This window comes from Colias croceus, chromosome 30 (assembly GCF_905220415.1).
Source record: "Colias croceus chromosome 30, ilColCroc2.1".
NCBI lineage: Eukaryota > Metazoa > Arthropoda > Insecta > Lepidoptera > Pieridae > Colias > Colias croceus.
Genome location: NC_059566.1, coordinates 2016762 through 2032677, shown reverse-complemented (window position 1 = coordinate 2032677; position 15916 = coordinate 2016762). Strand labels below are relative to the sequence as shown.

The following is a 15916-nucleotide window of genomic DNA, read 5'->3' as shown; positions in this document are numbered from 1 at the left end:
AACGACCACTGTTTATATATTTATTAAAAATGGATATTACGCCGGTAAGTACGCCTTTATATTTCTTCTTTAAAATCGTCTGCCGCTTACTTTTTGCTTCGGACACTTTTAAAGTCAAACATATATTTCTGTTACAGAAATCGAAGAAGGCTATGAGTAAAGACGAGATTGCTCAATTATTATAACCAGTAAGGAGACTAATGCTTCTACGAATAAATTAAAGGATGAATGTTGGACTTCGTTGACCAACACATTTAATGCAAAAATTGGTCAAATACCTACCAGGAAAACTTTTTATTTTCAGCCAAAAAATTCAACCATAATAAGGATGATGGACAAATATTATGAAGAAATAATTGAAATACTGAACACACAATAATTGAAATACTGAACACACAATAACTAATTAATTTTTGTATATTATTAAGCAATATATCTAGACACACGGTAGAAAAAGAATTTGTTAGGTAGTGCTAAATGTAAATCTTATGTAAAAAATGTATTTAGTTCAGAGAGCCTATTACAGCGTTCAGGAATATAATATAGAAGATGATAATCGATGGAGGGTTGTCGTGTAAGAATCACAGGACAGTTCTTTGGCATATATTATGTAGTTACATATTACTATGTAAAATTAAACTGTAATAAAGAAATAAAACTTTTATTCCATTTTATTATGTACTTTTATTTATTTTTTATTATTTACAATACAATGTTTAAAAAATTGATTTCTACATTGCAAACATAGACATACATATAAATATATTAGTGGTCCGCCCCGGCTTCGCCCTTGAAATACTGAACGCACAATAACTAATTAATTTTTGTATATTATTAAGCAATATATCTAGACACACGGTAGAAAAAGAATTTGTTAGGTAGTGCTAAATGTAAATCTTATGTAAAAAATGTATTTAGTTCAGAGAGCCTATTATAGCGTTAAGGAATATAATATAGAAGATGATAATCGATGGAGGGTTGTCGCGTAACAATCACAGGACAGTTCTTTGGCATATATTATGTAGTTACATATTACTATGTAAAATTAAACATAGTTATAAAGAAATAAAACTTTTATTCCATTTTATTATGTACTTTTATTTATTTTTTATTATTTACAATACAATGTTTAAAAAATTGATTTCTGCATTGCAAACATAGACACATATATATACTAGTGGTCCGCCCCGGCTTCGCCCTTGGTACATGTTTATGTTTTCTTTCCATAATATCCATCCTCGTACTTCAAGGAACATTATAAAAAAATAATTATCGAAATCGGTCCACCCGTTCACGCGTGATGCCGTGACCAAGGGAAATAGGTCTGCCACTGATATCGATATTGTGCCTAAAGCATAGAACCTCAGCGTCAACAGTAATTGATGTTATGGAGATACCCCATGATTCCTGAAATGACAACATAAATTATTAGGTATGTAATAAGGTTAGACGTGTTTGGTATAATATTAATGCCTCCATTAAACTAACCTGGCTCCTTTTATTCGTACGTCTGGATAAATTTCAAGAAGTAATTGTTCAACAGATTCTTTATCAAGTCGAAATCTCAATTGAAATTCGTGAGAATCCAGGGTCGCAAAAAAATCCACTCCTTCTCTATAATATATACTCTTTCACGCCCACTATCTTCTTCCGAAATTCGATATAATATTAAACACTTCTCTATCACTATCTGAACTCCACATTTCGATATTGAAGCGGAAACAATGAAATAGTAAGAATTTAACCGCCCGAAATCGACGGGTAAACAAAATGCTATACGAATCGTAACTTTGACAGCATATTGACATTAAAAATATTTATAGGAACGCGATAAACTGTCTTCTCCATACAATATGCTTACCGTTCGTTAATAGTAACCCTCCCATCCGTTAGTAGGAAGCCGTCGGTAAGTTGCTTGACGAGACGTTTTTTATAGGAACGATTTTCGCTTACGCTTGGTTAATTATACTACTATTCGTAACTAAAACGGATCGTTTTTCAAATATAGGAACCGGGCATTAGTCCATTACAATTTAATACGTGAAAAAATTTAAAATGTTCCAAACAAAATACAATAAAGTATTTAACATAAATTCTACTATTATCGTCATTTATCACACTTTTAGATAATATTCTTTGACATGTCATTGTCAAAAAAAAAAACGGTTTTCCCGCGCATTTATACGCAAACAACAAAAAACATTGAACACAATTTTTAAAAAATTTATGATTCCGTTTATAAAATACAATCTTCTATACAATTAAAAATGAATCGCCAAATGTGTTGGTAAGCGCAAAACTCGAGAACGGCTGAACCGATTTCGATAATTCTATAATTTTTACTATGTACGAGGATGGTTCTTATAATTATGGAGAGAAAACGTAAACATGTACCACGGGCGAAGCCGGGGCGGACCGCTAGTAAACAATATAATAATTGTAATTACCTTTGCGTTTATTGTGTGAGCTTGACCTTAAAATAATGATTAATTACAGTATTTTTTGTTAATTCAACAAAAACGCGTTGTTTTGGTTTACTATTTCGAAATGGTGTCCAATGTACATAATTGTATATTGGCTTGTTTATATTTTGTTTAATATAAAATAAAGAATAAGTATTAAATCTGAGACAGTTATTATTCGTTTTTAAAATGGTAAATATATATTGAAACAACTATAGCTAGAAACTACGGCGTCACTCGCTTGGTAATCCAGACAGATCTATCTCTATGCCAAATTTCACACACATCTTATCAGCTGTTATTGCGTTAAAGAGTAAGAAACACACGTTTATAAAAATTTCGAGATATTAGTAGCATAATATTAATTTAAATGAAAATGAAATGGTAAATATTCCTCAATTCTTTTGGACAGTAATGTAAATTTTTCAAATATAAAATCTAAATTACCAAGATTTGTTTTAGAAATTTTATATTTCCGAGGCCTTTGCCCATGTAGATATAAACCCGGGCATACCAAAATATATGAAATGATTTCTTCATTATTGTAAAATAAATTAAATAATGGTTGTGTGTCGTGGTTTTAGTCGAGTATAGAGACGATTACAGTGAGAAAGTATTCTACCAGAAACAACACTACTACAAAGGAAATAAGGAATAATAAATAAAAACGTGAATAAGAAAAACCATCTCTTTTACAACATAATACAAAATGATTTGACTACTAACTACCCGCAGAAAAACATAATCAACAACGATGACGGTAGACATAGAAACAGACATATTGCTGTCATCAAAGATAAAAGATAAGAACCGAAGGAGATCCAGTATCTTTTCACTATTGAAAAGAAAGAAAGTAGTCAGACAGTCCTCTGACCCGAATAGTTTTTATACCCTGGACTTGGCCAGGAAACTGTCGGTTGATTCTGCTATATTGGTACAGGGGAATGACGTTGGCTGCGAGTTCCTGAGGTGCAATGGAGGTAATAACTTATAATAATTTCATTTTAAACGGAATGTGGTTAGACAGTCTTCTCACGCGAATAGTTTCCCTGAACTTATCGCTTAAGATTGATTCAAGGGAATCAAGTTGGCTGCGATTTACTTATGTATAATAGAGGCAAAAATAAAAAAATAAAATCACCAGAAGTCCTTTTCGCAAAATATGAAAAATAGTATTCTTATGTATTTTTAGATTTAGATTAATTCTAAAGGTATTTGTGTAAAGTTTTATCGAACTACGTCATAATTTTTTAACCAGCTGTAACTTGCTTTAAATATTTATATAGAGGTAATCAGTTACCTGGCTACCTTGCGAGATCTATGATGTTCTTATCTCTATGTTATGTTAGGTTTTGTAATAAACTATATTGTTTATCTTTGAAATCTCCACGTTATCTTAAATAAAAAATCGTTACAACATCTTTAAAAAATATAGTGTGTGCTGAGCACACGTGTCAGAAGTGAAACTTATTTGAGAAAATTCTAAGACACCAATTCGTCGCCTTACTGCATGAATTGAAGGTATTGCCATGACGCGACCTTGAACTTTTACTCTCAACGCGCCTAAAGAAGTTTCGCTTCAATAATATGAGTAACGTTGTAGGAAATAATATTTCTTTTCAAATCATAAATAAATTGCTAATAAATCTTATGAAAATAAATATTATCATTTGATTTTATCGTCGTTCAAATATCTCGATAAATAATATAAGGTCGTTGAGAGAACATGGAAATGTATTGTGTATACTGTTTTCAAATGTGATAATTATTATTTTAAGATTAGGTATATTTATTTATCAAATAAAAGTTGTTTCATACGTTTAGGAAACGGTCGTATAAATAAATAGAACTTATTATTAAAAAGCCACGAATGCGTTTTTATTGCGTCGTTTTTATACTTGAAACTATTCAGGCAGTTCAGGCATTTAGTTGTTATTGTGGAGTAAACATACATACATGCATTCCAAATATATGTATTTACTTATTATGTTATTGTTCAGACTGGGTTACTCCCTAGAATCTAGATTGTTAGGGAAATGTGATGATAAGAACCTAGGTCACACGTTATTATTTTATATCTTTTGCTACAATATCAACGTACCTATCGTCCTTATCCTTTTAAGTTATCTTCTATAATTATCTATAAGCACAGGTACCTGTCTTGTACCTGTGCTTATAGATAACTAGTGGTCCGCCCCGGCTTCGCCCGTGGTACATATATCGCAATAAAAGGTAGCCTATGTCCTTTCTCGGGTATCAAAATATCTCCATACCAAATTTCATGGAAATTGGTTCAGTAGTTTAGGCGTGATTGAGTAACAGACAGACATACAGACAGAGTTACTTTCGCATTTATAATATTAGTATGGATTATCCAGGTGATATGTAAGAAATTTTGTAATGAAAATTATCCTTGTACTTTTTCTACACATCGCAATTATATGTATAACGTACAATTCCATATTATCTTTTTTAAAACTTCTTAGCTTCGGAAAATACCGCATCGTATTTAGCTCAAATTAACCCAGAAATAATATCTACTAAATATGGTCATTTGTACATTTGTTCACACGAAAAAAGGTCTAAGCTAAATCTATAGATGTTAAGCTAATTTTGATGCTATTATGTGTACTGTGTAGAGATAACAAACGGTAATTATGAGCGAAATTATCTGTTATCTGTTTGGAGATGGTTGATAAAAAATAATACCTTGATTAAGTGGGTATAAATGAAGTTCATAGCAGACTTGTACCACGATACTGTACGTAATTATTAAATACAATATAAGCGATGCTTATCATATAAATAGCGATAAGTAAGCGGCGCATGATTTTGAGAAAAGTTTTCATAGTACATATCAACTCGCTCCTTACAGAAGATATGAGATATTCGCTCTGTTTTTGATATGCTAATATGATTTTGAAGTATTTCGTAGATAATGGTTTTAATATGTGCTCCTTTTCGCTAGAAAAGTTTAAGGAAGAATACGCAATTGTTAAACCGGATTGCTTCTTCTTTCTCTCTCTGAAGTTATACTTTTTTGTCCTCTAAAACAGTTATTTTTGGAATAATTAAAATACAAACAATATATCGATCAACTGACACTATACAAGTCATGCATTTCTAATCTTAATACTCGCGTAAATCCAACAAAATAATTTTATTTTTGTATTAAAATCGAGTATTATTTTCACAAAAAAGTATAACTCCCCCCACAAGCTAGTACAACACATAGCGGCTAGACACCCCCCCATGTTACAGAACTAGCGGGTGCCGCGTCTGATACAGACAGTGAGGGATCCCGTGGCGGGATGCCGGAGGTCCAGCCGGATCCTGTTGTTAGAAAACGGGATATAATAGCGAGGATAGAGGCGCTATATGTTGAAGATCCGGACAGAGAGATTGGCGCGGTAAGTGTAGATGTAGTATATGCAGGTATATATAGTGTAGGATCCTGCGCCGGGTTGCCGGATCCGGTAATAATTGTTCTTTTACAAATGGGAAAAAATATAAAAAAAGCATTTAATTACTATATAAGTGGTATAACTTATACGATTACTTCCAAGCATCGAAATAATAATTTACTTATTCAAGTTTGTATAATATATTGTCTGTTTCTTTGGTTCAAAAACAGATTTAGATGAAATACGAACTAAAATAGTGTTAAGTACCTATTACTATTTTTTTAGTTAGTATTTCACCAACAAGAGAGGACTATCTTTTGGTTAGATACACATTTATTGTTTAGCAATTTGTAAACTATAAGTTTCTGTTGGGAAATAAATTATAATTTACTCGCATCCATGAGTTATTTTCATTTTCTTTTTCAATTATTTTTTTTTCTCACAGGCAGGGGAGCTAGTAGAAGAAGTGGCGGAAGAAAACAAGTCGCTCCTATGGTTCCTGCTGAAACAGGTCCGTCCCGGGATGGACCTCAGCAAGGTGGTGTTGCCGACCTTCATCCTGGAGCCGAGGTCGTTCCTGGATAAATTGTCGGATAATTATTATCATGCGGATTTGTTGGGACAGTGAGTTGTTTATTTGTGTAATTACATAATTTTTTTTAAGAACTTTCGACAAGGAAACCATGGCGTTGTTAAATAGTTAGCTTAAATTACATGCAGTCATGGTCAATCTGTGCCTTGCAATTTGAAAAAAAATATATGGATAACATTTTATCATACATACTATAAAGTATCACTACGTAGTATAAAACAAAGTCGCTTTCTCTGTCCCTATGTCGCTTTGTATGCTTAGATCTTTAAAACTACGCAACGGATTTGGATGCGGTTTTTTTTAATAGATAGAGTGATTCAAGAGGAAGGTTTTAGTATATAATTTATTGGGTTTTAGACAAAGCGGGCGAAGCCGCGGGCGGTAAGCTAGTATTTTATATGCTTAGCTTATATTTTACACGTATAGCTTTAATAACTGGAAACTACATCATTTCTAATTGATAAATTGATTGAAAATGATATTATATTAATTACAAATTATTTTTTCTTTATGAATTTATGAATTCGAGTATTTCGTATTTTCTCTACATTATAAAATTTAATATATTTATAATCATTTTACTGTAAAAATTCATTCATTTCGTTCATTCATTCATTCATACTGTAAAAAGTAAACTTTTAATATCAACTAACTTTAATTCTTTAATACGACTAGCTTTCCGCCCGCGGCTTCGCCCGCTTTCTCTAAAACATAATAAATCCTATACTAAAACCTTCCTCTTGAATCACTTAGTTTTAAAGATTTAAGCATACATAGGGACATAGGGAGAGAGAAAGCGACTTTGTTTTTTACTATGTAGAGATAATTTTCGTCAATTTCGACCCAATTAAACTTCAATTTGTATTATTCACTTCCCAGGGCACAATCCCTAGACGACCCTTACCAACGTTTCAAGGGTGTACTCCGTTGGTACCTATCCGGTCTATACCGCAAGCCCAAGGGCCTCAAGAAGCCCTACAACCCGGTGCTGGGAGAGACCTTCCGTTGTTGCTGGCGGCACTCGAACGATAATTATACGTATTATATTGCTGAACAGGTAAGGAAAAGATGGATTGTGTATTGGTTTGGTGGGAGTGTGTTGGTTTGTTAGTAGAAGTGTTTTTAAAATGTAATTTTTGAAGTGAAACTTCTTTATCGGGGATGGACAAAAATTTAGTGTAACATCTTTGCATTACGCAAGACATTTTTCCGTTACACGCCATCTTTTTCTTATCCCTACCACACGTGATTCGACGTATAATTCTGTAAAGTTGCATATAGTAAATTATTAAAAAAAAAATAAGGTCAAGTTTCACTTCTTACGTGTGTACACTAGTACAAACACACATTTTTTTTGTAATAGTGTTTGAAAGGAGGTTTCGTTGGTAGAAGTCTGTTTGAAAGGGAGTTTGTCAATAGAATTATGTTGGTTCGTTGGGAGAAGTGTGTTGGTTTGTTCGGAGAAGTGTGTTGGTTTGTTGGGAGAAGTGTGTTGGTTCGTTGGGAGAAGTGTGTTGGTTTGTTCGGAGAAGTGTGTTGGTTTGTTGGGAGAAGTGTGTTGGTTCGTTGGTAGAAGTGTGTTGTTTTTTTTTTAGTTAGAAGAGTGAAGGTGCGTTGGTAAAAGTGGCATTATTTCTTAAGAAATATTTATTATTAAACATATTTCCTTTCCTTTCAGGTATCGCATCACCCGCCGGTGTCGGCTTTCTATATATCCAATAGAAAGGAGGGCTTCGTGATAGAAGGCAGCTTGTTGGCTAGGTCTAAGTTTTATGGTGAGTTTAGTTACGTTAAGAGTTATTCACTCGCCATCTAAATGTGTTTTGCAATAAATCTATTATTATAAAAGTAATGAAACAGCATTTATACATATACATACTAGATTTCCGCCCGCGGCATCGCCCATCGCCGCGCAGTCAAAGAAAAACCCGCATAGTTCCCGTTCCCGTGGGATTTCCGGGATTGCGTCATTTTCCCGGGTTAAAAAGTAGTAATGTCCTAGTATGGGTGTCAAAATATCTCCATACCAAATTCTATTCATAAAAATTGGTTCAGTAGTTTAGGCGTGATTGAGTAGCAGACAGACAGACAGAGTTACTTTCGCATTTATAATATTATAGTAGGAATGTATAATTGACGTTTGATATGCATCTCGATCAAATCTCACTGATTTATGTTAGTGCTGATTTACACAGGGTCAGTAACTGACTACAAACTCGAGGCAAATCAGTGCTGACCCGAAAAAAAAACCCTGTGTAAACAGATTTAAAGTCAGTACAGAGGCTTGAAGTCTATGTAAACAGTTAAAGTCGAAAATTTCCGAAATTCGGCGCCGCGACTGACTTGTCTACTAACCCTGTGTAAATCCCAGCACTTATGCTTTACTGTATATTTTTATGTTTTGTTCTTCTATTCAATAAATGGTTTAAAAAAAAGTGTTTTTGTTTCGATGTGTCCGATTACGATTAAAATCGAAATAAATAAAATATATATTATGCTCAGTAGACAGCGCCTAGCGAATTTTCCTCCTTGTTTGTATTTTAACCAATAGTTTATGATGTAGCTAAAGTAAAACAGAAGTTGTTTATTTATCATAGAGCCGTCAGTAACAAATAATGTAGATGGCGACTATGATAATAATGTTACATATTATGTATTTTGTAAAATTAAATTTTAATACTGACATGATTAAAAAGAGCAACTATGGAGTTTCTTGCCGGTTCTTCTCCATAGATACTGCTTTCCGAATCGGTGGTAAATGTTAAAAATATGTAATGACGTTTCAAAAGTGCTTCTAGAAGTCTAATTGAATAAATAAATGTTTTAGTTTGAGTTTGACTGTTGATGGACTTAACTTTGTGTACCTCTCGAACAAAATTAAGTGTCAAAAACTATAATTTTCTCCAAAATTTTCAGGTAATTCAACATCAGCCATACTAGAAGGTTGCGCGCGTATACAATTTCTCAACTGGGGAGAAACATACATAACGACTGCGCCGTACGCACACTGCAAGGGGATAGTTATCGGCACGCTTAGTATGGAGCTTGGTGGAAAAGTATGCATTTTCGTATTTTTTTGCAGAAAAAATCTTTAAAAAAATTGAAAAAATGTTTTTTGTGATTTTTTGTTTGTTTTTTGGTCTTCAACGCTTCTTATTGGCATTTTCAATGTTTTGTGTTAATGCTGATTTACACAGGGTCAGTAGACAAGTCAGTCGCGGCGCCGAATTTCGGCGACTTTAACTGTTTACATAGACTTCAAGCCTCTGTACTGACTTCAAATCTGTTTACACAGGGTTTTTTTCGGGTCAGCACTGATTTGCCTCGAATTTGTAGTCAGTTACTGACCCTGTGTAAATCAGCACTTAGATATTTAATTAACTAGGGAGATACGTAAATAACGACAGTGTCATACGCGCACTTTAAGGGCATTATCATCGGTATGCTTAGTAAGGAAATGAGATGAATTATTGATTTATTGTTTTTTTGAATTAATTGTTTTTCTTAAAATAACTGATTTTTTTTTAATAATTTGATTGCTCACAATTTTTTTGCGAGGTGTTGTCGACTTGTGATATGATTAGATTAATTGTCTTATTCTTATCTCTTTATTGGCGATTTCAAAGTTTTTATTTTTAAAATAAATACTTATAATATTTTATAATTATTTTATTTGCTTCCAGGTGCACATTATATGCCAAGAGACGGGATATCAGGCTGATGTCGAATTCAAATTAAGAGTAAGTTTTTTTTATAGTATTTGATATATCATGAACAGATACATGCACACAATATTTATAACGGGAATGACTTCTTAAAATTGAAATATTATCTTCAGTTTGTTTTTCTTTCTTTTTTTTTGTATAAATATGGGTATATTTTTTTTCCTTTTATCTATTTAAATTACTGTATAAACAGAAAAGACTGTGAGTTTGCAGAAACATATATAATATAGATATAAAGACTGGGAAGAAACTGGCCTTCGAAACACAGTTTACCACTAGTTCGAAGGTCAAGGTTTGAACATAATGCTGTACCTGTTTCTTGAAAAAAATAAATTTTCATTATTTTTTTTTATTATTATGAGATTAACTTGGTAATGACATATTATTATCATATCCCACACACACTCCATATTAAATTAATTTCACAATTGATTATGCTAACAATGAATAAATAAAATAATCTTATTTAATTGTTGCACAGTCGTTCCTCGGCGGCGCGGATCAAACGAACGCAATTTCCGGACGAATAAAGCGCGGGAAAGACACAATAGCAACGATCGACGGGTATTGGGACGGACGGATCGACATAAAGGACAAGAGGAGCGGGGTGAGTGGCTAGTGTAAAATATATAATCTATAGGTACTAATATAAAGAGGAAAGGTTTGTATGTATGGTTTTCACGCATAAACTACTGGACCGATTTTGATGAAATTTGGCACATACGATCTTTAGACCCTGACAAAGAATGTAGGCAACCTTTTATTGCGAAATATGTACCACGGGCGAAGCCGGGGCGGACCGCTAGTATTGTATATAAATGTTAAAATTGAAATACTTGACTTATGTGTGCAATTCACATGTAGTAGAAGAGAAACCTTCAAAAACGTACGCTTCAATATAACCAGATCAATGTTTTTACCACGAACATAAGAAACGTGCTGTTTAATATTTTGAAATAAATTAATCATAAACCAAACTAAAAATTAACTTACATTTTCAGGAAGAATCCAGTCTCCTCGACGTTTCAATACTAAAAGAACAACGCTTACCTCGCTTTCTAGTAAATATAGATAAACAGCACGAGTGGGAGTCGCAGAGGCTGTGGATTAAAGTGTCAGAGGCTATACATAATGAGGATCAGGTTTGTTTTTGTTTTTAGTATAATATGTAATAAGAGAAATTGAGTGCCGTTGAAAGTCCCTTTTATGGGTACAGTTGAAATTCTCTTTTATGGGTACAGTTGAAAGTCTCTTTTATGGGTACAGTTGAAATTCTCTTTTACGGGTACAGTTGAAAGCCCCTGCTATGAGTACAGTTGAAAGTTCCCTTTATGAGTGCAGTTGGAAGTCCCCCCTATTAGTGCTGATTTACACAGGGTCAGTAACTGACTACAAATTCGAGGCAAATCAGTGCTGACCCGAAAAAAAACCCTGTGTAAACAGATTTGAAGTCAGTACAGAGGCTTGAAGTCTATGTAAAGAGTTAAAGTCAGTCGGCGCCGCGACTGACTTGTCTACTGACCCTGTGTAAATCAGCACTTATTTTATTAATAGCACAATGATTTTAATACCTACACATAAACGACTTAAAAAGGACCATTTATTTTTTTAATATATCGTCTGTGTCTCTAACGTAGGTAACATAATACTACCGAACCTATAATTTCGAAACATATTTTTTTTAAATATAGCTTGAAATGAAAATCCTTTATTGCTACACATATAAAAACAAAAAGCAATCCTACTAATATTATAAATGCGAAAGTATGTATGGATGTTTGTTAATCTTTCACGTAAAAACTACTGAACCGATTACAATGAAATTTAGTACACTTATAGAGGGTAACTTGGATTAACACATAGTTTTTATCCCGGAAATCCCACGGGAACGGGAACTATGCGGGTTTTCCTTTGCAAACGCGGGCGAAGCCGCGGGTGGAAATCTAGTCTAGTAGACCATAAATTATATTTAAATAATAAAAATAAAATAGCTTCTTATTTGAACACAGGTGGTAGCGACGGAACAAAAAACGATAATCGAAGAAGCGCAACGCACACGAGCCCGCAACCTGACGGCCCCCTGGGTGCCGAGACTGTTCCACAGGGACTCCGCCGGCACTCCGCCTGAGGGTAAATCCATACTAATATTATAAATGCGAAAGTAACTCTGTCTGTCTGTCTGTTACTCAATCACGCCTTAACTACTGAACCAATTTGCATGAAATTTGGTATGCAGATATTTTGATACCCGAGAAATAGACAATAGACAATAGACAAACATTTATTCACAAAAATAACACATTATTACAACAGCTGACAATCACAATAATTAAACATAGAAAAAATACAAATAAAAAACACGAAACACATATTAAGAAAGAACATAAGCTACCTTTTATTGCGAAAAATGTACCACGGGCGAAGCCGGGGCGGACTGCTAGTAATAAATATACATAAACTAGCTGCGCTCCGCGGTTCAACCCTCGTTGCACTCTTAAATTACATTTAAGAGAGAATTTTATTTAAATCGCGCTCAAAATATACTCAAATCGGACTTGAATTATCAAAAAATTATGATCGCGCTTATAACAGAGGTTTCTTCGCGATGTTTTTCCTCACCGATTGAAGTATGATGGATGAAAATATAAAATGAATATAATATATTAAGGGCTGATTTTTCAATCCTTGGTTAAAATTTATCCGTCCAATAATGTATTACACGAACATTTTAAAATGTCACCTGTAAACTGTCAAATACGGACAATTACAATACATTTTTGAAATGGTAGTTTAAAACGTTATTCGATGAATAAGTTTTAACCAAGGATTGAGAAATCAGCCCTTAATTTATTTTTACAGTAATTTTTCACTTAAAGTTTTTAATATTTATTTATTTCAGGTATAGTTGATCAAGGATGGAGATATAATCATTCAGACACAAGGTAAACTATTATTGATACTAATTTTATATTATTTTTTTAATTTGCTAAATCTTTCGCAAAAATATCTGGAAGTTTCAATTTCGCTTTATAGGTTTCTAATGATTTAACGGACAAACAGACAAACTGTTTATTAGATGTTAATTGTTAGATTATGTCGTACCCATCCTAACTTTTAGTAGTCGTTTAGTTTTCTGAAATTTTTCTATTTCACAACTTTATAAACTTTTCACTCGTCTACAAATTATCTATACTAATATTATAAAGAGGAAATGTTTGTAATTATGTATGTATGTATGTATGGTTTTCACGCATAAACTACTTACTGGACCGATTTCAAAAATTCTTCACCATTAGAAAGCTGCATCTTCACTGAGCAACATAGGCTAGGTTTTATCCCGGAAATCCCACGGGAACGGGAACTATGCGGGTTTTTCTTTGAAAACGCGGGCGAGGTCGCAGGCGGGAAGCTAGTTTTGTATATTCTTAAAAAAAATTAGCTTATAATATGATAATATATATTTTTCTATTCCCCAGCCCATGGCAAGCGGACGAAATAATAGAGTACGAAGACGACTTCGTGATCCGCTCCGTGAAGTCGGGTCCTTCGAGCCTAGGGGGTGTTGGGGGTGTTGGAGGTGTTGGAGGTGTTGGGGGTGCGAGGTTGAGGGACCTGCCAAGATCGGATTCGGACAGTCACGACGATTTGGCGCCTAGGTCTAAGACCAACACGTAAGTGTTTTTTACACGCTTTATATTAGCTTCACCTGTATGTTTGTATGTTTGTAACCGACTTCTTTGGCCGCGATTTTGACCCACTTTAAATGGCCAGATTTCGTTCAAACTTTGTAGATTTATTGAGGACCGATGACAATACACTAATTTGATAAAATTTTCTATTTTTTAGTTCGGTTTTCTATAAAAAGTTTTTTAGTTTTTTTACTTAAAGTTAACACCTTTTTACTAAAATGTACTTTTTTTTTACTTAAATTGATTTGAAAAATCATAGTAATGTTAAGTATAATAAAAAATATGCATTGATTTTGTTGTTGGTTGTATTCAATCCTACTAATATTATAAATGCGAAAGTTTGTGAGGATGTGTGTATGTGTGTGTGTTTGTTACTCTTTCACGCAAATACTACTGAACCGATTACAATGAAATTTAGCACACATATAGAGGGTAACTTGGATTAACTATAAATAAAACTAAAAATTGAAAGGGTAACAAACAAACACACACAGACACACACATCCTCACAAACTTTCGCATTTATAATATAAGTAGGATAAATTAGAAATAAATAAATAATTAATATCCTCATTAATTTCCAGGCGAACAATGAAACAAACGCTATACTCGATAGACTCAACGCTCCGCGAACAATCGCTGGCCATAGAACGACTTTCTAGAACAGTCGAGATGTTGAACGAGAACCAAAGGGCGGCGACATACAGGCCACAGAACATGGGCCGAGTGCCATCGACGAACCACTCGTGGGACTTGTTTGCCGGTTTCGTGCTGGCCATGCTCCTGCAGTCGCTGCTCAACTGGCTGTTCTATAAAAAAGATTGAGTGACAGCTGACAGTTGACGTTTGACAGTTGACAGTGACAGTTGACGTGTCGAGTTTTTTTTTCGTCTGTGCCGGGCGCGCTGGCGCGGTTTTTCGTTTGACAGGTGGTGGGCGGGTGGTGTTTAAAAAAAATGTTGTTTTTTTTTATTTCATGCCAGTTGAAATAAATTGTTTTGTTTAAATGCCAATTGTAATGATGTTTGTATTGATTTATAAATGTAATGCCAATAAATAATTGATTAGAATGCATTAATTGTAAAAATTTGCGTTTTTAGGGACAAAATATTTACAGTTTTCATATTGTTTTAATAATGATTAATAATGCGATTTTCAATTAATTTGTCCGTAATCTGTTAGGTATGTTGTTCCAAATTTGTTGGCTGTCAAACTTAGATTAGAATTGATTTGTCAAATTAAAAATCGTCCTAGCGGTCAGGGACTAAAGATACTTGCCTATGTTTTTGAAATAATGTTTGTATATTGTAATAAAGGAGAATGCCCATTTTTGGTACTGGTTTTTCTCATGCATCAAGACAACAATATATTAAAAATAATCTCGGCAATTTAGAGGCTTTCTTACCATCGGAAATATATATTTTGAACAGGGAATGTTTTGTAAAATCTAATAAGACATGTAATTGTTAAGATCCGTTATTATAGATTTAGTGTCCATTACCGTTTCCATTTGTGGTACAGGTTTTTTCTCATGCATCAAGATAAAAATACTATTAAAAAAAATCTCGGCAATTTACAGGCCTTCTTACTTTTTGAAAATATATTTTGACCAGGGAATGTTTTGTAAAATCTAATAAGACATGTAATTGTTTAGATCCGTTACCATAGATTTAGTATCCATTACTGGTTACCACGGTAACCAAGCGGTAACTATTATGACATTTACTATGGTAAATAGCTAATATTGTTTTCATTGAATTACAAAAAAATCAATTAACATAAAATCACTCTGTAAGGTATTGTTTATACACTGTAGGTTGTTTTAACATATTATATAGTGAAGTAAAATAATATAAATATATATAAAAAAATATTATTATGACATAGCTTGGAAGGTAACCAGTTATTTCTTATTTGTTTCTTTCTTCGAATATGTAGTGAAAAAATGATTCAAACAACAACAACAATATGTAAACCGAATAAAAACTCTATTGGCATTTTTTAAATATATACATATTTAGGTTTTCTTGAAATCCGTCCCGGA

The 15916-nt window shown here is 33.3% G+C and overlaps 1 protein-coding gene across 2 annotated transcripts in view; it reads left to right on the top strand.

Annotated features, from left to right (window-relative positions):
• The window catches only part of LOC123704606 (oxysterol-binding protein-related protein 8), a 55192-nt gene extending 40187 nt beyond the window's left edge, over nt 1-15005 (top strand). For both annotated transcript variants that reach the window (XM_045653004.1, XM_045653003.1), the window contains 12 exons: nt 5724-5872; nt 6312-6490; nt 7338-7515; nt 8137-8233; nt 9375-9514; nt 10142-10198; nt 10665-10790; nt 11185-11325; nt 12193-12313; nt 13083-13125; nt 13660-13854; nt 14457-15005. In XM_045653004.1, coding sequence (XP_045508960.1) covers nt 5724-5872; nt 6312-6490; nt 7338-7515; nt 8137-8233; nt 9375-9514; nt 10142-10198; nt 10665-10790; nt 11185-11325; nt 12193-12313; nt 13083-13125; nt 13660-13854; nt 14457-14697 — 1667 coding nt within the window. In that variant the 3' untranslated portion in view covers nt 14698-15005. The remainder of the gene's footprint in view (nt 1-5723; nt 5873-6311; nt 6491-7337; nt 7516-8136; nt 8234-9374; nt 9515-10141; nt 10199-10664; nt 10791-11184; nt 11326-12192; nt 12314-13082; nt 13126-13659; nt 13855-14456) is intronic.
• The last annotated feature ends 911 nt before the right edge of the window (nt 15006-15916 follow it).